The sequence below is a fragment of the Strix aluco genome, chromosome 1 (assembly GCF_031877795.1).
Source record: "Strix aluco isolate bStrAlu1 chromosome 1, bStrAlu1.hap1, whole genome shotgun sequence".
Lineage (NCBI taxonomy): Eukaryota > Metazoa > Chordata > Aves > Strigiformes > Strigidae > Strix > Strix aluco.
The window spans coordinates 57,985,544-58,008,337 of NC_133931.1; the positions used below are offsets into that span (position 1 = coordinate 57,985,544).

At 43.4% G+C, this 22,794-nt stretch overlaps 1 protein-coding gene across 1 annotated transcript; it reads left to right on the forward strand.

The window, feature by feature from the left end:
- Nucleotides 1–10,240: 10,240 nt before the first annotated feature.
- Nucleotides 10,241–18,558, forward strand: TUBB6 (tubulin beta 6 class V). The gene is made up of 4 exons (XM_074822266.1): nucleotides 10,241–10,368; nucleotides 11,003–11,111; nucleotides 12,231–12,341; nucleotides 16,806–18,558. The coding sequence occupies exons 1-4, from the start codon at nucleotides 10,312–10,314 to the stop codon at nucleotides 17,867–17,869; spliced, it is 1,341 nt and encodes a 446-aa protein (XP_074678367.1). The 5' UTR covers nucleotides 10,241–10,311; the 3' UTR covers nucleotides 17,870–18,558.
- Nucleotides 18,559–22,794: the final 4,236 nt, after the last annotated feature.

Here is a 22,794-nt window from a genome sequence, read left to right on the forward strand (position 1 = left end):
AGTAGTGTTTCCAAATGCTCTTCCCCCATCTCAAAAATCAGGAAAGAATAAGCAAGAAAACAATAAATAATCTTATTTAAGCATAAGGACTTCATTATTGAGCTACACAAACTGAAGTCTACAGTACTCTCTATTTTATTCCTGAAAAGTTTAAGTGCAAATGGCATCATTTCAGTGATTCCTGTACCAAATGTGTTTAACTTAGTTGCTCTCCCAGCTGCAGCTTTCCTGCTTTCTTGCCCACTTAGGGAAGTTGCCTAGAAAAGCTGCCTAGAACAGTTGCAGAATATTGATCTAATCTGCACTCAGCTCCCTGAGTGATCATGCTTTCCAAATAAAAGTCACTATCTTCCAGAATAACTGATGTGTTTTCAGAGACAATTGATTATTCAACAATAAATCCATTTTATCTGAAATCAGAAATTACTAAATAGTTGCTGCAAATAGCTAGCTATTCCAGTCTTCCAGAAAAGCCATTTCATCTTTGGATGGGATGATCAAGCTGGTTTTCCTTGTCATTATAAGCATTTTCTGCAAACTACATGAAGATCAGAATTTCATCGAGATAAGAAAAGCACAGTTTCTAATAGTTTCATCTCTGTGACCACTGAATTCAGTAAACAATTCTCTCAATTCCTCCTAGTTTTATCTGGCCCTGACATGGTACTGTCTTTAGTTTTCACAAGAGTTATGATAGTGAAAAGAAATCAGGTTTTGTCACTAGCAGCCATCGGCAATGACTAAAGGCAGCAGCAATCTAATGGATAAAAGTCACCTTTGTTGCCATGACTTCTCCCTCTCCAAAGGGTTGGATGGGTTTTTTTTTTGGTTTAGTTTTGGTGTTTGTTTGGTTTTTGGTTTTCTTTCCCCAGAAAATTCCAGCTGCTACGTTTCACTTGGAAGCTCCCAGCTCTTTTTGCACTGCTCTTGTTTTCTTTCATCTAAACCTTTCTCTATGTCTGATGCCATTGTCTAGATGTCACCACTGGCTTCAAGCACTCAGTTCCTTCTGATATTTTTCTGTAACTTGCTCTGGTGACCCTTTTACACATGTGACCTGTTATGTTGTTCCTCTTGTGCCCTTCCATCACCTTTTCCCTTTGGCCACATTCAAACTAAAAATACTTAATGACTTGGGGGCAGGGGGAAGGCAAATGTAAACTTAAAATAAGAAAAGACATTTATATCTGCTTTGCTCTATCTGTAGTTCATATTAAGTCTTTTCATATAGAAATGGTCAGCCTCCTTGTTTTTGTAGCATTTTTAGCATAACTGCCTTCCATACTAACCAAGCTGCTGTCCTGAGATAAAAAGCTTTTGACTGCTTAGAGTTGCGCCCTATTCCTGACAGATCATACAGGCAACGCATAATATAAAGTCCCTATTCAGTACAGAGACGGGACACCACAATGAAATCATTTTACACAACAGAGATGTATCTCTCTGCAAATCTTCCATGCACAGGCAACAACTGCGTCTCCACACCCTTCCCGCAAAGCAATGGCATTCAATTGTGCAGTCAACATATATTGTAACTCCATATCCTCCTGCATTCTGGTACACTGTTTAACAAACGGACCGTGAAACGGATTATTCACCGTGGGCGGGCAGTGGGTTGAGTCCTGGCCATGGGCCAGACTGACCTCTTACATTCTTAGCATTCATAAGCCTTTAAATCATTAATATGGTAATACTGCTAATAGGCTGCAGTCCAAGGTGTACACCCTCAGTCTCACTGCTGCAGAGTGGTTTTCTAAAAGAAAAGTGACCAGTTCTCTGCACGCAAATGTTGTCTTCCCCTCCTAATTCCCAATCGGTAGTTCTCAGAGTACCCTGCTCAGAGGGGGATGCTTCAGCTGCTTTTCTGCATTCAGTACCAGACCACATTCCTTCAGCGGCTGTACCCACCCACCCTTGACAGTGCTGAGGACTGCGCTGTTAAAAATAAGCCAGGCTTTGTCCAGTCGTAGCTTCTGCTGTGCTGTTTGTCCTGGGGCTGATGGACTTGTGAGGACGGGTGCTCTTCTCCTTACAAATGTAATCTGAGAGAATCATTTGTGAAGCAGGCTAGAAGCGGTATGCTGATTCGGTTTGGACATATGTGACAGATGAGTAGGATCTATGCTGGTGAGGGAAGGGTGGCAGCCAGGAGCCACTCACCACCTGAGACAAAGGGTAAGGAAGAAAACTGTGACTCACCTGTGAAATCCAAGACCTGACCAGAGCAATTTATAATTGATTTTAGCTGCAAAACTACTCTTATAAAATAAGTGCTTCTCACAGTGAGATGAATAGCTCTTACTTGGAAAGCTACGTATTTCATCTCGAATACATGCTTTGCTTAGTAAGTGTTAAATAACTGACAGTCTAGACAGGACTCCAACCCTTTGTCTTAGAGGTCTATTGCTTTTTCTTTTTTCTCAGAGAATAAAACTATGAAAATAAGATGCAGGTGCTCCTCTGCTTTAGCAACAAAAGACAAGAAACAAAGTCTAGATCAGATCCATTGTTTGTGCTGGGACCTGATCAGCTTAATTCCAAATGATCTGGGGGAAAAAAGTAATGAACCGGTGAATCTTTTTGATTGCATAAAAATCTCCAGGGTAGTCAAAACTGCTATCAGTTGGACTGAGTTTCAGAAGTATTTCATGATACTGATTTGAATAAAACAATGCCTGATGAAATTTAATTTCCACAACTGCATAACAGGGAAAACCAACACTGTGTCTGCAGTGAAGGGATCTAATTTAGCTGTCACCACTCTCCAAAGACATCTTGGAGGTAGTGCGGATAGTGCAATGAAAAAAAAGGTCAGCAGCAATCAAGAGGGCAAACACAATGTTAAGACTTATTAGAAAATAAAGACCAGAGCAGGAAGCATTCTATACCACTGCATAAATCAATGGCCGTGATTTGAATACTGTCACTCCCACTTGACAGAGGCTGCAGTAGAGCTAGCACACATAGAGAAGGGTGATAAGCAAGGACCATCACAAGAGTGCAATGTCCCCCTCAAACACAGGGAGACTAATTAGGCTAATACTTTCAGCTCAGAAAATGTTGGACAGATAGAGTAAGAAAGAACAAAACAAATACTAAAACCTTCACTTCACACACAGCTACAGTGGTCGTTAGGAACTGTTAGTCACTGTTTCTCAGAATAGAAGAATTATGGGGCACCAAACTAAGGCATCAGCTTTACAACAGAAAGAAGTACTACTTCTCAGAATTCAGTTGCGCGTGGCAGGCAATACCATAGGAGACTTTGGAGGCTGAAAGTGTAACTGGGTTAAACAAGCAATTACATAACTTAATGGATGCTTCAAAAGGACTATTAAGTATGATGGTCCAGATCCGTTCTTTGGCTCAACAAAGCCTTAATCACTGATTGCTGGGATGTAGAAGGGCATTTTGGGGGAAGCACTACCATACGCTTTCCCTAGTACCCGTCATTGGCTACTGTCAGAGATGTAATTCTAGATTAGATGGATCTTCTATCTAATCAAGACCAGCTGCTGTCAGTGTACTCATCCAGTCAGAACATGCTTTTTCTCCTGATAGTCTTTAGCACGACTTCTGGTTAACAGACCATTTTGTCCTCATTTTGATGTCTCCCATGCTCTAAGCACCAGGACTTTACTGATAAGCTCTGCATTATATTGGCATCTATTCAGAGCTGACTAAACTCCAAAAGCAAGTCAGCAATATCTCAGATTCATCGTCCTCTTACAGCTGTACCACTCACTCACTGTGTGATCCAGATAATGGAGAGTGCACATTCCAGCTAAAATTTGTTTTCACTCTGTCCTTCAAACAGCTCAGTTCCGCAAAATCTCTGATGTGCAGAGAGGCTGGAGAGTTGAATGTAGCAAATTCCTGCCTTAATTTTGTATTCCCATACTCTTGGTTGTAGCTGTAAGAAAACACTATCCTGGATGTTTTACTGTTGAACACACAGTGCAGCCCATTCTCTGGCTCTGTTTGTTTATGTAGCTAAGTGACCTGTTAGAATGGAAGTAAAAAAACATAGCCACACCAAACATACACTCTGCCTGACAAAACAGGCAGGTACATGCCTCCCTCTTCTCCAGCTGCTACAGCTGTTGCATAAAAATCACTATGACCAACTCTGCAAAAAGTCCTGGATGAGTTATTGATAGCATTGAGGCTAAGCACACGGAGAAACAAAGAGCTGAAAGAAAATACTCGTTTCCAAAGGACAGAAAATATGTTACAAAGGAAAAGACAGTAAGTGCTGGAAAATGCAAAGGCAACTGAACTCAAACACGTTAATATTCAGGGTTGGAGTTATAGTGTTTTTCCATTCATCTTGTCAGCCAGTGAGAAAAGTGTGTGAAAATGCAGCTAGAAACTCCTTTTTACAAGATGGTGGTATTCTTCTAGTGTTGCTTCACGATCTCTCAGACATTTCATCCATAAATATACTTACCCCTGACCTGATGTAGGGACCTCTGCTTTAACATTACAAAGTTCAGACCACATCTTGTGGGCTAAAACACAAACACCAGCATTACTTCTGCTGACAGCTACAGTTGTAAAACAGACAGGTAAGCCACATTAAAATAAACCCCCGAGTACTATGTTTGAGCATAGGTGACAATTAGTGACACCACAGCTTTCACAGCAACAAGATTAACGGAGGGGGGAACAAAGCAAGAAACTGCTTGAGGACCATATGAAATATGGTGGACTTTCCAGGCAAAATATAAGCTGCAAAACACCTGTGATAAATATGTACAGTGGCGTTAGCATTATTAGACTGTATGCTTCTGTGTGTGTGTCTTGCTGTTTTCCTTCTCCTTTTAAAAGGTTGACCATGCTGTCAGGTTCTTGAGCTGTTTCTAGACTCTTCTGCAGCTACAATATCTCTGGAATTCATGTGCCTTTTCCAGATTTTGTCACAAGAGGTTGACAGATTGAAAAGGAGGTAGTGGTGGAGATACATGGGCACAGAGCTTGCACGGAACATGACTTCCCATGCTTTGTTTCCTTGGGAAGCCAGGCAAAAAAAAACCCAAATCCAAACCATTTTAAGATTTTTTTTTCCTTTCTTTAAAATTTCATGAAAAACTTTCAGACTAAAGAGGAGAGAAAGGGACAACACTGACCTTGGGACCTTCCTCCTAAAGGTGACTGTGGGGTTAGTAGCATTTACTAGCCTGCTGCAAGCTGTCAGAGTGAATTCACCATGTGGATTGTATTTATTGCTTTGGCAGTTAATATAAGTGCTAATGAGCTTTATAACACTGGATAGACCCTTGTTGATATTCTTATGTATTAAAATACAGCATATTTATCATTCTGAAAAAGAAAATAGGAGCTATCTTGTTAACTGCTCTGCTATGACATTAATTTCTCTCTAGTCCTCAAAAACTCCAGTAAATAGAAATAGTCCTAGCAACAACCCTGATATAAACACAAATGTGTTTCCTGAAAAGCAGGAAGCAGCTTAACAATCATATCATATGACTAGCTAAATACAGAAGAACTTTGCTGGGGTTTTTCCAGGGTATTAAAGCACATTTCCATGTGACTTTGTGGGAGATGACTGTTGCTTGGGCTGCTATTGCTGGAAAATCCTTTTACTCTGTAACATGGGCACCTTACAAGTCCTGCCTTGTGAAATTCATCCTCTTGTAGGTATCCATTTCTATTTTAGACTTTGCTAGATCAAGGAGTAAGTGAGAAAGGCTGAAGACAAGAACACTGGAGGCTCTGCAACCCCACATGGCCCCATCAGTTTGTCTTGACCATGAACGTATGCAGCTTTTTCAAGGCAGCTGGATCTTGCACAGCAACAATAGGAGTATTTCATTTGCTGTTACTCTCTGATACCACCACTAAGACTGACAGCCAAAATCCTTGTCAGTGCTGACTAACAGGAATAAAGAACTACATGGGCTCTGCCCATCACATTAGAGCACCAAAGAGTTGTCCAGTGGAAATGAACTGTTCTAGGCTTTTACCAGCTAGAAACGTCAGACTAATCCACACTTGGCCTAGCAGTCAGATCTTCCTTGATCCCCATCCTGTCTATCATAAAGGGTCATGCCACTCCCTAAAATGCAAGCATGAACCTCTTTTACTATTTAATCTGGGAGCAAGAGATGCTTTGAGAATGTAAGTCATGTAAAGTGTTTAAGAGGCTGTCTGGAGTATGACTCTGCAAAGTTGGGCTGATAGTTTGAAGCTATCACAACACCTTACTAATTTTTCAGGTTGAATATATTAACTGATTTTTTTCAACAACAGAAGTGGAGTTTAAATTGCAAAACGAAAGAAAAAAGGAAAAACAATGAAGAGAGTAAATCTGCAAGTGAAATTTTAAGAAAGGTTTCTTCCTATTTTGTGCATGGTGAAAAAAAACATACTCTAAATATTAAATTAGCCTATGAGGTGAATGGGAAGAAAAAAAGACTGAGTTATGAAGGTTAGAAGTCAATATATATTACAGGTATCTGAGAAAGAGACTACACAGCCAAATAAAACAAGCAAAAAATCCCTTGTACAGAATTTACAGTGTGTTCCTATGTTAAGCTATTTATAGAATGAATCTCATGGACTCAGTCAGATAAAGCACCTACAGAGAAATCTTTAAAAATATTTAGGTGCCTTAAATTTCCAAGAGGTGTTTAGTGGGGCTTTCAAATATATCCAGAAGTAATCCGTAGCAGTTAAGTACACGGTAGGATTTTGAAACACCTAAGTGCCTTTAAAATCCCAGACCAAGCCCGTGGAGACGTAGAGAGAATGTGCAGGCTTTTGTAGACACAGGTTATAATGGCACCACCACCTCCTAAGTCAGCTGAACTACTAAATAAACACAAGCATGGATGAAAAGGTTTTGAAGGTTCATTTACATTCAGTGACCAACAAACGGGTGTTGCTTCTTTTCAGATTACTAGCAATAAAACATGGAGAAGCTGCAGGTTGCTTCAGGTCTGTTTGAATATTAGAACATATTTATGTAGCTATAAAATGTGTACAAGTGAGATGCAAATTCTTTGGGTAAACTGTTGCTTACCTTCATCGTGCACACGGTTCTACAGTCTTACAGGTACTTCAGTGGGTTACTTTGTATGTGTGGGAAACTGGCTGAAGTTTTGGCCTCTAAACGGTGTTTGACCAACTGCTGCTCCCAAACAGTAGACAAACCTTTCAAAGATGACAGATAACTGTCAGTGCAACCTATACAGCCTTTCAGGAGGCACATGGACTAAAGGCTCTACTACAATATGCTCTCATTGTTTCTTTGACCCCCTCGCTGGCCTTAGCCATGTCCATTTTTTCCTTCTTACTTTTATTCTCAAAATATAATTTGATTCAGATGATCAAATGGGTTTGATCTACTGCTTTGTTGTGTGATTCACGGCTTATCTCCATGAACACAGAGGAGTACAGAGGAACAGTGGCAGGTGGGGGAACCCCAATAACATACCCAGAGAAAAGGAGCCCCTGCCCCAGCACCTCCATAAGAGGGATCAGCCCGCAGGCCGGGTGTGACAACCATCACCACCAGTCAATGGGAGAGACTCCATGGATCACTGTATAGAGAGGGGTTACCGTCTCCAGGGGTATGTGACTCTTTAGGGGATGAAGGGGAAGAGCATCTCTGGGATTGTACAAGACGATTTATGGGATGTTAGAGGAGGAATCAAAGGTGGGAAAAAGGGGGGATAGAGGTGGTTTGGTATGGAAAAATAAAAGGATATGGGGCTAAAATTGTCTGGCTGGGTGTAAACAGGTTGCTGGTCAGTACATCTGTCTGGCTATGCCTTGCACCTGATCGCCTCTGTCTCTCTTGTCTTATTAAACTGTATTTTAATTATTTTTCTGGGTGAGAGGGGGGTCTACATTCCATGTGTATGTGTGTGTACAGTGGTCTGAGTGCCAGCAATTATAAGTGGGGGCCACAAGTCATAGGGGCCTGTGTGTCTGTGATGGAGCAACTGGTGAGATCAGAGTGCATGCACATGATGTGGATCTGTATGTCAGTGTGTGGTCACTAGCAAACACCAAGCCAGGCTACCTGGAGGGTGGGGCAAGAAGCTTGGGAGTCCCATTTTACAGCAGCCATAAGTCCAAGTAAGATAGTAAAGAGACCAAAGGATCTAAAGGTGGCTACTGGAGGGACCAGGGGGTCCAAGCCTACTGGGGAGACTGTGGTGGGGTCTGGGGGTCAGCTACTGGTAAGGTCACAAGTCTGAACCAGGTACCTGAGAAACTTGTTTGCCTGTTTGTGTCTCTGTGTGAGGCAACTGGGGATCCAGGGGCCAGCTACTGAGTAGGCTGAGTGTCCTAAGAGCAGCTACCGGAGTAGAGAGCCATAGTTTGTCTGTGCGTGTGCCTGTAGGTCTGAATACCAGCAACTGGAATGGAGCTGTGGGCCTCTGGGGGTTAACATTTCCAGATGCCAGCAACTGGGAAGACTTGGGATCTGGGGCTCAGCTGCTGAATAGGATGAGTGTCTAAGACCAGCTACTGGAGGGATCCATATTGTATAGATGTATACAAATATGTATTTATTTTCCATTAATGGGCTTCTGTCCTGTTCAGCCAGAGAGGGGAACCTGATGAGGCTGTTAGTGCTGTTTGTGTTTGCATGACTGTTGTGTTTTCTGCCTGTGTCAATCAGTGTGGCCAGTGTATGTGTATGTATGTGTGTGAGGGTGTGCGTGTACCTGTTGGGAACATAGACTCAGCCTTATCACTAGCTGGACCTGGGAACTAACTGAATTTTAAAAAGTGGCGTACCAGCAGAAATGATCGTAACAGGCATGTTGATGGCAAGTACACACCATACACCAGTATATGGAAGGATTTGCAAAGCATGGGGAAAATTGGGCCTGGAAGGCGTATTCAAGGACATATAGATGCAAGCAAAGCCCAAAATGACTTCACTATCAGGCTACTGAACAAATGACTTGTTCATGGATCTCTTCCAAAAATGCAGATCACAGAGAAGGACATTTATTTTCAGTCCTTCAGCAGAGAAAAAGGCACACAGTATCCAATCCTGCGCTGGTGGCTGCTTGCAAGGCAAACACACTGATCCTCCAGCTGCTTCACTGATGTCAGAAAGACATTTGACTCAGCCTAGTATGGTAGTGGTGGGGCTACTCAGAGGTCATTTGCAAGAAGCTGCTAGCCCCTTCTGAAAACATTTATGAAAAGGCAAGGATGGAACCCAGAGCACACAGTCTAGCTGACATCAGTCATGTCACAGCAACATAAGGGCAGGCAGGCAGGAGGTGGTCCCCCAGCTTAAGTACAGCTTTGGGGTGATTGATTGATTGATTGATTGATTGATTGGTGGGGGTTACCTTAACTGTGTTCAAGCTGTAGAGAGCACCCAAGATTCTTCTCTGGGAGAGTCCCACCTGGGTCACCTTTGATCAAGCAGATAATGAGGTTCTGTGACTCTGGCCTCAGGGCTGCTTTTGCACAACAGCAAAGGTGTGGTCAGACAGTAAAGATGTGCATAGACAGAAGAATGCGTCCCGGCAGGGCTACGTATCAGAATATGCTACACGGACAATGGCATCCCACAGAAAAGTCACACTGGTGTTAAAACAGGCAGCTGAGCTGGGCAGCTTTTCTCTACCTGAGAAACCATGCAACGACTACCTAAAGGGATCATATAGGAGATACAGCAGTTGTGGGAACTTGCTTCCTCAGTGGAGGAGAAAGAAAATCTCCCTTTTCATTAAAAATCAAGCTATCCAAACTCTACGCACCCCAGGGCGTGCTCTGCACTGCGGTGACACGAGCTTTCAGGGAGGCCGCTCCGTGAAGGCTGCTTTGCCTTCCCAGTCACAACCTTCACGCAGCGGCTGGTCATCTGCTGGCAAAAACCACATCACCAACCCGGCGGTGCAAAGAAGATGGCCGTTGGCGAGGCACTGGGCAGGTCCAGCCCTTGCTGTGGCTGCTGCCCCCTCAGCGAAGGGCGCCGTCTGCCCCGTTTGGGTGAGGAGCGCGGCGGGGCGTGGGAGCCACCCCTGGGGCAGGAGAAACACACACACCCCCACCCCCCGGGACCCTGAACGGCCGATGAGGACAATGGGGGAGGTTAAAGGTACCAAAGGGGCCGCGCCGCCCCCCAACCCCCCGTGACCCGGCGGCGGGGCCCAGCCGCCGGCGGGGGCGGCCGTTGGGCGAGTCGTCAGCGGCGGGGGGAGGCGGGGTGGGGATGGAGGGGCGGGGGGGGAGCCCATAAAACACCGCCCGGCCGGCCGGCGCCGCGCATAGCCGGGCTGGGCTGGGCTGGGCGGCGGGAGAGGCGTCGCCATGAGGGAGATCGTGCACATCCAGGCGGGCCAGTGTGGAAATCAGATCGGGACCAAGGTGAGCCTGAGGGGAGCTGGGGCCGCCGCCGCCTGCCCGCCGCTTGCGGAGCCTCGAAGCGCCCGGGGACGTGTCCGGCCGCTTCTCCGGGCTGTTCCGTGCCGCGGGGCTGGGTTGTGCCCGCCACCCCCCCCCGCCTCGCCGGCGCTGCCCCCCCGCGCCCCGAGCCAGCCGCTGCCGAGGGGCGCCGGGCACCGCGCATCTCGCCTCTGCCCGCGACCATAAAAGGCTTTGTGAAGTTCCGAAACCAAACGGGACTTTTTTTTTTTTTTAATTTTTTAAAAATTATTTTTCTGTTTAAACTGGCCAGGCTGTGGCTCAAAAGCGGGAAAGGGCGGCCGAAGTCCGAGTGGCCCCCCCACCCCGGACACCGACACGCCGCAGCCCGTCCGGGCGAGGCGTTGGGCGGGCGCCGTCGGTCCGTCCGTTGGGTTTAAATCCTGGCGCCTGCCGGGCTTGGGCCGCCCGTCCCGGGCAGGGCAGGGAGGGGCGGCGGGCACGCCAGGAATCCGGCAGCTGCGACCGGGCCGGGGCCGAGCCGCGGGGCCGCCGCCGCCCCCCGGCCGGGCGCTGGGCAGAGCCCCCAGTGCTCCGCAGGGGAGTTCCCAGCTCACTTCTCCTTTTCCTCCCGCAGTTTTGGGAAGTGATAAGCGATGAGCACGGCATCGACCCGGCCGGAGGCTATGTCGGTGACTCAGCGCTGCAGCTGGAAAGGATCAATGTCTACTATAATGAATCATCTTGTAAGTGTGGAATGGGGAGGCGTGCGGGAAGGGGCACAGAAATCTGGGAGAGAACGGGTTTGTGAAGCTGTGTTACACATCTGGTCATGCTCCTCACGTGCCATCAGCCCCCCCAGCTGATATCAGGTCACCGCATTATTCCCAGAAAAAAATTACCAACTTTCTTATAAACTGATAACTGGGTGTTATCTCCCCAGGCAGAGACGAATGGTACAAGGGGCTGTCCTTGGGGTCTGGAGGTGGAGGTTTATTTATTATTTAACACTATGCTGGGCATTTGCTCTTCTAAGATACGATTATCTCGTCGGATGTGTCTTATCAATTGCCCCAAATTAAACTGTTGGTTATATGAGCCTGCATCTGTAGTACTCCCATCTCTGATTTCATGACCGAGAAGATTGGGCCACAGGTAATGGAGAACTCAACCATGATTCGTTAATGAGATGCCAAAGGCGCCCAAATTCTGAGTCAGTCTGGTGTTGAAGGGTGTTAACAGTGTAAAATGGGGATCATGAGTTCTTTGTTCTGTTGACATGAACCTGCAAGTGAATGTTTTCATCTTTTGTCTATCTCAGGTTAATTCATATTATTTACTTCAATTTCCTTGAACAATTTCAACTGGATGCAGATTATTTTATGTTTTGTGTTAGATGTGCTAATCTACTACTGTTTGCCACCTATGCCAAGTAGCTCTTTCAGTGGAGATGAATCCTTCAAGCATAAAAGCTTGTGAGATGTGTTAGGATCATTTGAACATAAACTCTTTACTCGCCTCATTATTCACAGAAAAGTTTATCTACTTTCTTATAAAGAACATGTCAACCGTTTTTTCTGATCAGAAACTTCCCTCCCTCATATCTATTGCTAAAAAAGAGTTTACAAAATGTAGTATACCATCTGTATGACCCAAAAGATGACAGGTCCGTTTTTCAAACAGGATTGATTTGTTCCTAGGGTGCTGGGGTTTTTCACCACCATGACTTCCTGTACAGGAAATATTTATATATGTACAATCTGTATTAGACTAATAATATGAGATACAATGTATTTGTGTATTGAGAGCTATAACTGTGTTAGCTTGTTTTAGAACATTAAAGACATGCTTACTTTTTATTGTAGCCCAGAAATTCGTACCAAGAGCAGTCTTAGTGGACTTGGAGCCGGGAACCATGGATAGTGTGCGATCTGGTCCTTTTGGTCAGCTCTTTCGGCCTGATAATTTCATCTTTGGTATGTGGATGTCAGTTTTTAAAAAAACAAAACTATCCAACAGGTGTTTGATGACCAAGCGAATGGTCAAAAAGCATTTAAGCTCCCTATTCCAAAGTGATTATTAGTACTGAAAAATCCTAATAGTTTAACAATACAATTCCAGTTATCTGTAAGTCAGCTAAAAGATCCCATTAACTGAAAAGGCCATTCTTCTGTTAATCATTCTTTCAATTAGCAAAGTACTGAAAGTTTCCTATGGTGTTCAGATAGAGTACATTTGCTTTCCATATCTATATGAACTCCAGAAAAATCCTGAGACCACTTCTTTACAACAAAATGCATGGAAATTCTGCTGAAAATGGAGAGCAGGGAAAAAAACCTCAACCCCAAACCAACCACACTACTCTTCACTTGAATTCACATTAAATTCTTGAGCATTAAATTGTTTATAGGCTGTGCAATTCAGCTTTTTCAGCAGATCCTTACCGTATAGTAAACAGTAGAGGAAGACCAGCTGTAGTATGGAAAACGTTGTCGTACATAGCCAGTTACTGGGTTATTTTCCAACATATTGGGCAGTCCGAGAGCATGTGGGGAACTTCTGGTTTTGCAGTGTTCTTGCAGAGGGTTGTTCTAGCCTTTATTGTTTCACTTTGGACTTCTGTAGTACTTTCCATCTAAGCTTAAAAATGCACATTATCGGGATTAAATTTCATAGCATCCTTACAAAGTACCGTAGCGTTATTTGTCCCTTTTGCACTGAAGGAGAAACAAGTGTGTGAAAGTTAAGTGATCCACTTGCTGGAACAGGAAGTCTGAATGAAAGCTACCATGAGAACTCTCATGTCCTTTTGGTTTCCAAGTCTGCACTAGCCACAAAACACATTTCCTCCTGACAAGGCAAGCTTAGGTTGCAACTTAGTTTGGCATATTGTGTTAACATAAGGAAGGAACAATGCCAGGGTCAGACAGAGAAAAGGTAAACATTGTTTGGGTGGTATAAAACAAACTCAAGTCTGGGTTGTTGCTGTTGAGGTGTGGAGTAAGAAGCCATACAGAGTTACTGTAACCCTTTAACTCGCTTAAAACTTTCAGTGGTGTCCCTATTGTTCTCTTGTATACTCTGTGGCAGTGATATTACGCGTCTCTCTCAAAGGAACTTTAAGTTACGACATGTAGAAGTAAGCTTGGGGAGAAAAGCTGTAGACATAGGTAGCTTTATGAGTATTTTTCTGTATTTGGGCTTCTCCTTTCACTCCCTTTCTCCTGCATGGACCACACAAGCCCTCTGAAAGTGAATTCACCTGACCTATGGAAATACCTGAACTGGAGCATTACAGTTTGGCATGCCACCAGTAAAACCAGAGCAAAATCAATTCAGAGTGTCTTCAACAATAGTCCAGTTCACTGGACTCTCTTCCTGCTAAGCTAACAATGAACCAACAGCATGTGATCAACTTGTATCTGACAGAGGCCCCTGCCAGCATCAGGCACTGTCCTCCCAACCTGCTGAATAATGCAGAATGGCTGCCTGAGCGCTGAAGTAATGGTCTTCTGTATCAAAAGCCAACAAAGCATTTTGTTTTCTCTTTTTAAAGTCTGTCCTGGGCCCACAAAGGATTTTGTGGCAGAAACTGGCAGTTCCATACTGTACCCTAGGCTGTTAGGGCTCGTTCTGATGGAGATGTTTTTTTCTGCCTCTGCTTGTATATACCCGTGTGTGCCCTTATCTCCATAGCAAGTAACCATGGACCATCAACAGGATTTCATTCAGGTATATTGAGTACATGATCACACACTCCAGATACAGGAATTTTAACTCAGACCAGCAAGAGATTGAGATGGACACAAAAATAATCCTTGTGCTTTAAAGCTTGTGTGGACAAGGTAGTGATCTAAAGGGTGAAGAAGCGCAGGTGGAGTGATTTGGCTGCATGAGAGCAGCAGGTCTCCTGGCCTTCTGACAGCATATGATTGCCCACCAGGAGTTGCTGTGAACTCTGATGTATCTCCTCTTGTTAACCAGTTTTCATTTGTACATATTTGCCTTTGTCATTCTTTTCTTGTGTACACCCTTGCTAGCTTTGCTGCATAGATACCACCCCAATTTAAGTTTTCTGAACTGGTAGGGGCAACCACAAAATGTCAAAGGAGCTGTCCTTCCCTCTCTAAATCATACTGTGTGTTCTGCACCAAGGCTGTTCATACTGGGCTTCTAAGCGTTAGTGTGCAAGCAACTCGTCTCTCTTCCCAGGTTTGTCTTTTATTTCAAGCACCTAGAGATTTAGTCTTGGTGGAATTTGATCACTGTATCTGTTTGCCTAAGATTTTCAAAGGTCTAGTAGGTACCTGGTAAGCGGAGGGTATCCAGCAAGGTTTCACAGGCTCATGGTCAGGTCAGGATTTCCAGGTGTGTGGCAGCCTTGTCAGATCCATGGCCCCTCCAGCCTGTACTGTATTGTCATGGGTAAGAAGTGTGAAGCTTCCAGGGCTTATTGTACATGTTCTGTGTGGTGGTGCTGGTCTTGCAGTTCTGTAGAGCCAGTGGGTCTGGAAGTATCAAATTACTGGGCATATAGATGTGCACAGCAGGAAATTTAAAATTCAAATATCGGAGACCCTAGGCAAGTGGTGGACTAGTGGACAAAGTGCAGTGTTACCATGGAAGTAGCCGATAGTTGTGGGCTGGAGGGAAGCCATTAGTATTGGTGTAGGCAACCTCTACTAGAGTTACACTCAGCAGTTTAAATACAAAGGTCGTATTAGTGCAATAGAGACAGGTGGCATCTAGGAATTGGTGTGGTTCAAATTAAGGCTGAGGGAGTCTAGCACAGTGGAGCTCCTGAAGAAGGACAGGTCAACCTCTGTGTTAGGCGTTTTGCCTCCAAACAATCTGCAAACTAAGCAAAAGCAACTAAAACCAGTCTCTACTGATTCTTCTTTTTTCCCCATGAAAAAATCTTTTCTACATTTGTGAGAGGAATTCCCATTCTGCTCTTACCTTGTTCTTTGTTCCTATTCTCCATTCTCTCCTTATCTCAGTGCCCACTGAAGAAGGACAATATGATGTTTACACAAAGGGCAATCAGCAGAATAAAGTCCTAAACTCAGAATTTGTCTTTATTAGGATCCTTCTACAACTTGGAGTGATGTCCGTTAGTGTGCTGCCCTATCTGTAGCAGGGGATCTGCTCAAGCAGCCTGCAGATGGTTACAAGCATGTTTAATTCTGGAAGGATATTACTTTGTGCTTTGCCCAGCTGGACAGGAAATGCTGAGCTCCCTAGGTTCAACTAGAGAAAAATATAGCAACATATAGAACAATGCATTAACTAACCAAATACATCATGAGGAAACCAGGCATTTATGCAGTGAAAATAAAGTGCATCATATTTAAACAATATCCCAGCAAGCAGTTTCCCTGATTCATATGTTTGGCACCAACACAGTGCACTGGGAGTTGAAATGAGACATGGTAATAGGAAGGAAGGGGAAGGTCTTGGACAATAACGCAGAAGTTGACAGCTCTAGACCTAATTCTGAAACTATTGCTCTTTCTGAATGCCACTCATGAGAGTACCACTGAGTTCAGTGGCACAATGTATGTATGTAGCAGTCACTGTGAGGAACAGGAGTATTAATAAACTGGTCCCTCATTTAATCCTCCTTGTTACTGAAGTAATAACAAAATAGTGACACAGCAAAGGATCCAGACTGTCCATCTTAATAAACTGAGTGGCACATAAAAGGAAAATGGAAATCTTGGGGGGCTTGTGAAACCTCAGTAATCCAATTTTGCAAGTTGCTTTGCAGATCCTGAAGAATAGTGAGTTTGTAAGGAAACTAAGCTAAAAGGCACTTAATAACTTCTAAGTTTTTGAAATAATGTTCTTGAAGCTTCTATCAATCAGTATTTCCATTCAGGCTAGGTAACCATGAATTTAAAAAGCTATAGTTCTTGATTTAACAAGTTAAATAGGACTTCTGAAGCCCAGCCTTATCCTTGAATGACAACAATGCCTCTGTGTCTCACGGGAACAGTCCAAGAATCTTTCATTTAGAAAAGTGTATTTGTGATTTAGCTTTGTATACATATATCTTGGTCCTTAGAAACAGAAAGTATTTCAATATTAAACAGTGATCTTGTGTTTATGGAATAAGCAAGATTGGGAGTGTGAAAGCTTTCAAAACAATGAGTCAAGGCCAACTTTGCATTTATGGAAGGTTAAATACCAAAAAAAAAAGAGGAAAAACACTCAAAGGCATAAGTGAAAACTACCAGGGATTTGAGGCAGAAGGAGACTATCTAAGAAGTTTATGTTGATACTTCCAAAGATATTTGTAGGCAAAACTGAAGAGCACAGTTATCTACCTGACAGATTTGTAGCAGCTTTTGTTACAGATGTGAATCCATTTAGCACGCAAATACCAAACCTCACCAATAATTTTGTATATTTTCTTTCCCTATTGTATGTTATTTTAGGACAAACTGGTGCAGGAAACAACTGGGCTAAAGGACACTATACAGAAGGGGCAGAGTTGGTTGACTCTGTACTTGATGTAGTAAGAAAAGAGTGCGAACACTGCGATTGCTTGCAAGGATTTCAGCTCACTCATTCCCTGGGAGGAGGGACAGGGTCTGGCATGGGAACCCTACTCATCAGCAAGATACGAGAGGAATATCCAGACAGGATAATGAATACCTTTAGTGTCATGCCCTCTCCAAAGGTTTCTGATACAGTGGTGGAGCCTTATAACGCTACACTCTCGGTCCACCAGCTGGTTGAAAATACAGATGAAACCTACTGCATTGACAATGAAGCTTTGTATGACATTTGCTTCCGCACCCTGAAGCTCACCACTCCAACGTACGGTGATTTAAACCACTTGGTTTCTGCTACCATGAGTGGGGTAACTACATCCCTGCGTTTTCCAGGCCAACTAAATGCTGACCTCCGGAAGCTGGCAGTGAATATGGTCCCTTTCCCACGCCTTCACTTTTTCATGCCAGGCTTCGCTCCTTTGACAGCCCGAGGCAGCCAACAATACCGAGCACTCACCGTTCCAGAGCTCACCCAGCAGATGTTTGATGCCAAAAATATGATGGCAGCCTGTGACCCAAGACATGGGCGATACCTGACAGTGGCTACCGTCTTCCGGGGCCCCATGTCCATGAAGGAGGTTGATGAGCAGATGTTGGCCATCCAGAACAAGAACAGCAGTTACTTTGTGGAGTGGATCCCAAACAATGTCAAGGTGGCAGTGTGTGACATACCTCCTCGTGGCCTCAAGATGGCTTCCACATTCATTGGCAACAGCACTGCTATTCAAGAGCTCTTCAAAAGGATCTCGGAGCAGTTTTCAGCCATGTTCAGGAGAAAGGCCTTCCTCCACTGGTTCACAGGAGAAGGAATGGATGAAATGGAATTTACAGAAGCAGAAAGCAACATGAATGATCTGGTTTCCGAGTATCAGCAATACCAAGAAGCAACAGCAAATGATGGAGAGGAAGCGTTTGAAGATGATGAAGAAGAAATCAATGAATAAAGAAATTAGGTGTGCTATTTTCCAGGCCAAATTCTCAAATCTGGATTTCTAATAATTAGGCTTATAAATCTGTATTTCAACTTTAAAAAAAAAAAAAAAAAAAGAGCATGAATTTCAGATGTTAGAGGTGCTCTTCAGAGTCCATTGAGGTCACTGAGAACTGAGGACATTCAGCATTTCTGGAAGTCAGGCCATTTCTGTTCAAGAGACAAACATAAGGCATTCAGTTAAGACTTTGGCCTAAGAGTCTAAACACAGAGATAGCTGGTTTGGGATCTTTTTTTCCAAACAAAGTTTGTCATCCCTAAAGTTGTACAAGAGAAGACATAGAACAGGCATGAAAATCTACAAAATAGAGCTGCACTATTTTAATCAAGTTATGAGTAAGAAAATTTTGTGGGTTTGAAGTATTCATTCTGTACCAAACGTACAATACTGAACTGCCAGGAACAAAATTTATTCGTAATAAAAAGTTTTTGGCTATTCTGTACAGTAACTTGTTAGCAGTGATATTTGACTCCAGTCCTCTAAAAACAAAATAAAAAAGATTAGTATCCTCTCCAGCAAAAGTGTTTTGGGCAGTCAATGCTATATAAATATCCAGTGAGCTGCAGGCCAGAGGCTGGATTTATGCTGTGTGACTTCATCATTTGCTGCTGAATAATCACAGATTATATATATGAAATCTATCCGTGTGTGATGTGTTCTTTAAGGGCCCTTGGGGTTTAAAGTGCCACCCCAGTGTCTTGCTGGTCCCCTGTCTTTCTGGCTATCACTGGTTACTGGTGCTTTTCCTATCTCTGTTCCATCTAGCCCACATAGCTGAAATTCAGCTACTCCACAGAATGTGATGGGAGAGGGCATGCAGGCTATGTGTCACTAGATCTCACCACCTAGGTTTATAAATTGACCACACCTATCGGTGCTATGGATGTCTTGGTAATAAGACAGGTTAAAATCACTGGACAGATTAAGGTTAAAGTACAAATAAAAGTATTTGTCCATAATATTCAAATCAACTGGCAAAATGGAAGATGGACAACAGTGTATCTGCTTACACTAAAGCTGAAATGGAAAGGTCTCTGTCCTACCTAGCTGACCTGCCACCTTGACAATGTGACTGTTGGGCATTTGCTCTTGGTATGTGCTTTATGTTTCTGCTCATATCAATTAAACAGCCCTTCTCCATTAGAGAGCCTCTACCAGAGAACACTCTGTCTACGTGGAGTCTCTTATTTAGGTTGGTTTCTAGGCAACAAACCAAGCAAACAAAGGAGAAACCCTCCGGAAATCCAAACTTTAAATGTTTCAGGAACTCTTTGCTCTTTTTGTTCTTGCCTTCAGAAGCACTTTCTAAGCAAAAGTGTTGCTCAATACTTAAAAAGGCACTTTACAAACATAGTGTGATTTCCGAAGATCCATTGCTCCTAACAAGATGATAAGGTTTGTTAGTTTGGGATTCAGGGAATGAAGACAGTATTTTCTAAAGTATATGAGCCAGGCAACTGTTAATCACATAAGCTGAAGCTGTCTGCCCAATTTTATTCTACATGGAAATGGAACTAAACTAGTTTTAATCAAGTACAAGTTTTTCATATAAAGTGACTTGATGGGTTGAGACACAACTGGCAGCACAAAGGTACTAACCAGACTGGCTTTGGCATGGGTGGGAGGGCCTGGCTGATCAGCTTTTGAAGGGTTGTGATGGAGTCAGCAAATTCACAGAGGGCACATTCTTTGCAATGGCTAGTGCTGCCTAAAGGATTTATGAATAGCAATAGAGCATCTTTAAATATGCTTTTTATAAATGTTGCGGTATGTTGTGGCTATATATTTATCATGGCATGAGATTGAGCTAAAACACAATAGGCATTAAAGAGTAATGAACATTTAGTGCAATACAAAGCAAAAGCCATTAAACTTAGAAGTTTAGTTGAGGCTTTGTAAATGGGAGGCTCTTAGCTTCAAGGAGGAGGAGAATGTGTTACAGGCTCAGTGCCTGCCATCACATAGCTGTGGCACAGGCTTCTCAATCAAAGCACTAGCTCAGCTTCTTCCCAATGAAGTAGAACCAACCATCTTGCAGCTTGTGGAACTGCATTTGGTTGTAATACAGACTTCATAACTAGGTTCCAGCCATAAATTCTGCTATTACTGTGGAAAAAAAAAAAAAAACAACGAATGTTACTACTTTAAAAATACCAGGAATCTTGGAGTTCCTAAATAATTGAGTTATTCACTTAGTGAACCAGCTTGTTGTTTATCGCTTTTCATACACTGACTCAAAATCCAGAATATAGACTCTGAGCCCGTGGAATCCAGACCTGACAACATCCTCTGATCCTGCTTTGACTCTTAGCCATTCTTTCCCATGTGTTTACTTGCAACTATTTGATGTGAATTTCTGGAATGTGTGGAGGTGGGGGAGGCAAACTAATGCCCTCTTTGGGAAAAAAAAGGAGACAGATCTTCCATCTGATCTCAGGGGAAAAAATAACAACCCACCAAAATGAATTCAGGAACCTGGAGTAGGAACATGATCAGAGGGCTAGTTTGCACGTAAGCAGTAAGAAAGCCATGGCAAGCACAAATGCTTCCTGTTCCTCTTCAGTCAATCACCTCTAATCATCTTCCTTTCCTGACATTAAACTGAAAATTGTTTTAGTAACAGGTTTGGTGAACAACTCCTTCAGTTGCACTTCCTTTCAAATAACTTCTGCTTTTCCTTGGAAACGTCTCTTTTATTTTGAAATCTACCTGCTGAGCCCCACCTATATGGTTTTCATTCCTCACCTATATGGTTTTCATTTTCCCCCCAGTTTTTCAGCCTAGTCCCTTGTACCTTTTCTTTCTGTGCCTAGCCCACCTCCGCTTTCTCTCCTTTTTTACTGCTTTGCACCTGCCACAGAGAAATACATGGCAGCAGGCTCCCAGGGCAAACCAGACCCAAGAAGGCTTAGAAGTGCAGCTCAAGTACCACCCAGACACAAACACCTCTGCCAGCACTAGGATGAGGGGAAAACCCAGCAACCTACACCGCTGACACCACTTGCAAACCAGGAGTGGGCGAGGCGCACTGTGGGAAGAAGGTGTGGTATCAGGACGGGAATAGGAACCCAACCTGATGGGCCAGCTCCTTCGAAACGCTGCTCTGGTCAAAGCCAGCAAGGAGTCGGGCAGAGCCTCCGGTAACAGACATGATGGTCCCTGCCCAGACTACCTTAACCAAGCCACTGCAGGCTCTTGGTTTCTCTGCATCCTGAAATTACTTCTCTCCCTTTCTTCCTCTGCATTTGTAACTCCTTTGGAAAAGGTGGTCACCTCCTGGTAACAGGGTCAGGTTGGGAAAGAGGGTCTAGACCTGCTCCTTCTCCCAGCATTGGGAGGAGCGGGGAACTCAGTGGCTGCCTCTGTGCTGTGCAAGCTCCTACTAGGTGAAGCAGCAGTGCTCAGTGTGCTTGCAACAAAAATTAATCTAGCCTTATTGGCAGCCACAGCACAGACCAAACTTGATTTTCCTGATTTAGTTAAACCACCTGAAGTCTTAAATTTGGGAGTAGGAGGAGGGTAACAGTCCTCTTTAAAGAAGCAGGTTGGGTAAACAGCTGCCTTTCCTCCCAACGCCCCATCTTTGTTTTTATTCCAAAATCCCAACACAGTCAAATTCTGCCACTTTTGGCACAAAATATTAAGACTGACTGAGGTAAGACTACACAAAGCAAGTTAATGCTCTAAAATAGGGGCAAAGGGACTTCTCTCCTCTACATTATCATACACTTATTAATTGCATGCCACAACTAAACAAGAGTGACATTTAAAAGTAGACAGCACAAACAGGGAGTAAGAGAAAACATTTCCTGGAGAAGAGATGATTCTTTTCCAGTCTGGTAGAGCCCTTGTGAAGAGTTAGGTTAGGTGGTTTTTTTTGGTGGGGGGAGAGGTTTTGGTTTGTGGTTTTTGTTTTTGAAGTAACAAATGAGGAAGTGCAGAATTCTGACTTTTACAACATAAGCACATTTAGTCCTCAGCACTGACTACAAATTGCCTAGTCTAAACAAGAAGTGTTCAGCTAAATGGGGAATATAGAACAATCAAGGGATTAATACAGAATACATGTAAGGTACAGCACTAGAACATATACACAGAAATCAGTCACTACTATGTATGCAAGTTTTAAGTTTACTATTGCAATAAATCATTCTAAACTTTGATTCCAATAATAAAAGCTGTAGTTTAGTTTTATTCAGGATGCTTTCCTGTTTTTCATTCATTCTACAACAATGAATCCAACAGGGATACATAGAAGTGTTGTTTAACAACTAAAAATGCTGAGTAAATATGCCCTAAATTGCTGTATTTGCTCTGTTTCCCTTGTTCCTCTTCACTGTAAAGCCAGGTAAGATCACAGATGGCAACAGCTTCATCATGAATTAAAAAAACCAAACACCCCAAAAGAATAATTTCTGTAAGCAATTTACTTCAAATAACTCAAGCAAAGAGCTTGTGTCTGACCTTTCAGAGACAACTTTTGCCTTTGTCATCCTACTGCTTTCCAGTATATTGCAACATACAGATGGAATCAATCATTAATTATTCCCTTAACCTGCCCTCTCAGTCATTAGCCTTAAAGGATTTGGTGTCCAGCACAGAATCTTAGTTCATTCTCCTCCCCCACTTAATCACCACCCCACCCCCCAACCACACTTCTCTTTTCTTCTGCAACAGGGAGCCAGTCAATTTTTGAACAGCTAAATTCTCCAACTAATAAATCCTTACCATGCAGCAGACAATCAGAAGCAGATTACTATACTAAGACAACTGCATTCAGCTAAGCAGTTTTAGGTTAAGCAAACCAATATGAAACTCTGACAATCTGATTTAGCACCTTTGGAGTTGGCCACTGGTTTTGGTATTTGTGACCACAA

What these genes read in the sequence shown, in the direction of transcription:
- TUBB6 (XM_074822266.1), top strand. Translation starts at nt 10,312, where the DNA reads ATGAGGGAGATCGTGCACATCCAGGCGGGCCAGTGTGGAAATCAGATC. An exon ending in CTACTATAATGAATCATCTT is followed by an intron (nt 11,112 to 12,230) that starts GTAAGTGTGGAA and finishes TTTTTATTGTAG; the next exon opens with CCCAGAAATTCGTACCAAGA. An exon ending in GCCTGATAATTTCATCTTTG is followed by an intron (nt 12,342 to 16,805) that starts GTATGTGGATGT and finishes ATGTTATTTTAG; the next exon opens with GACAAACTGGTGCAGGAAAC.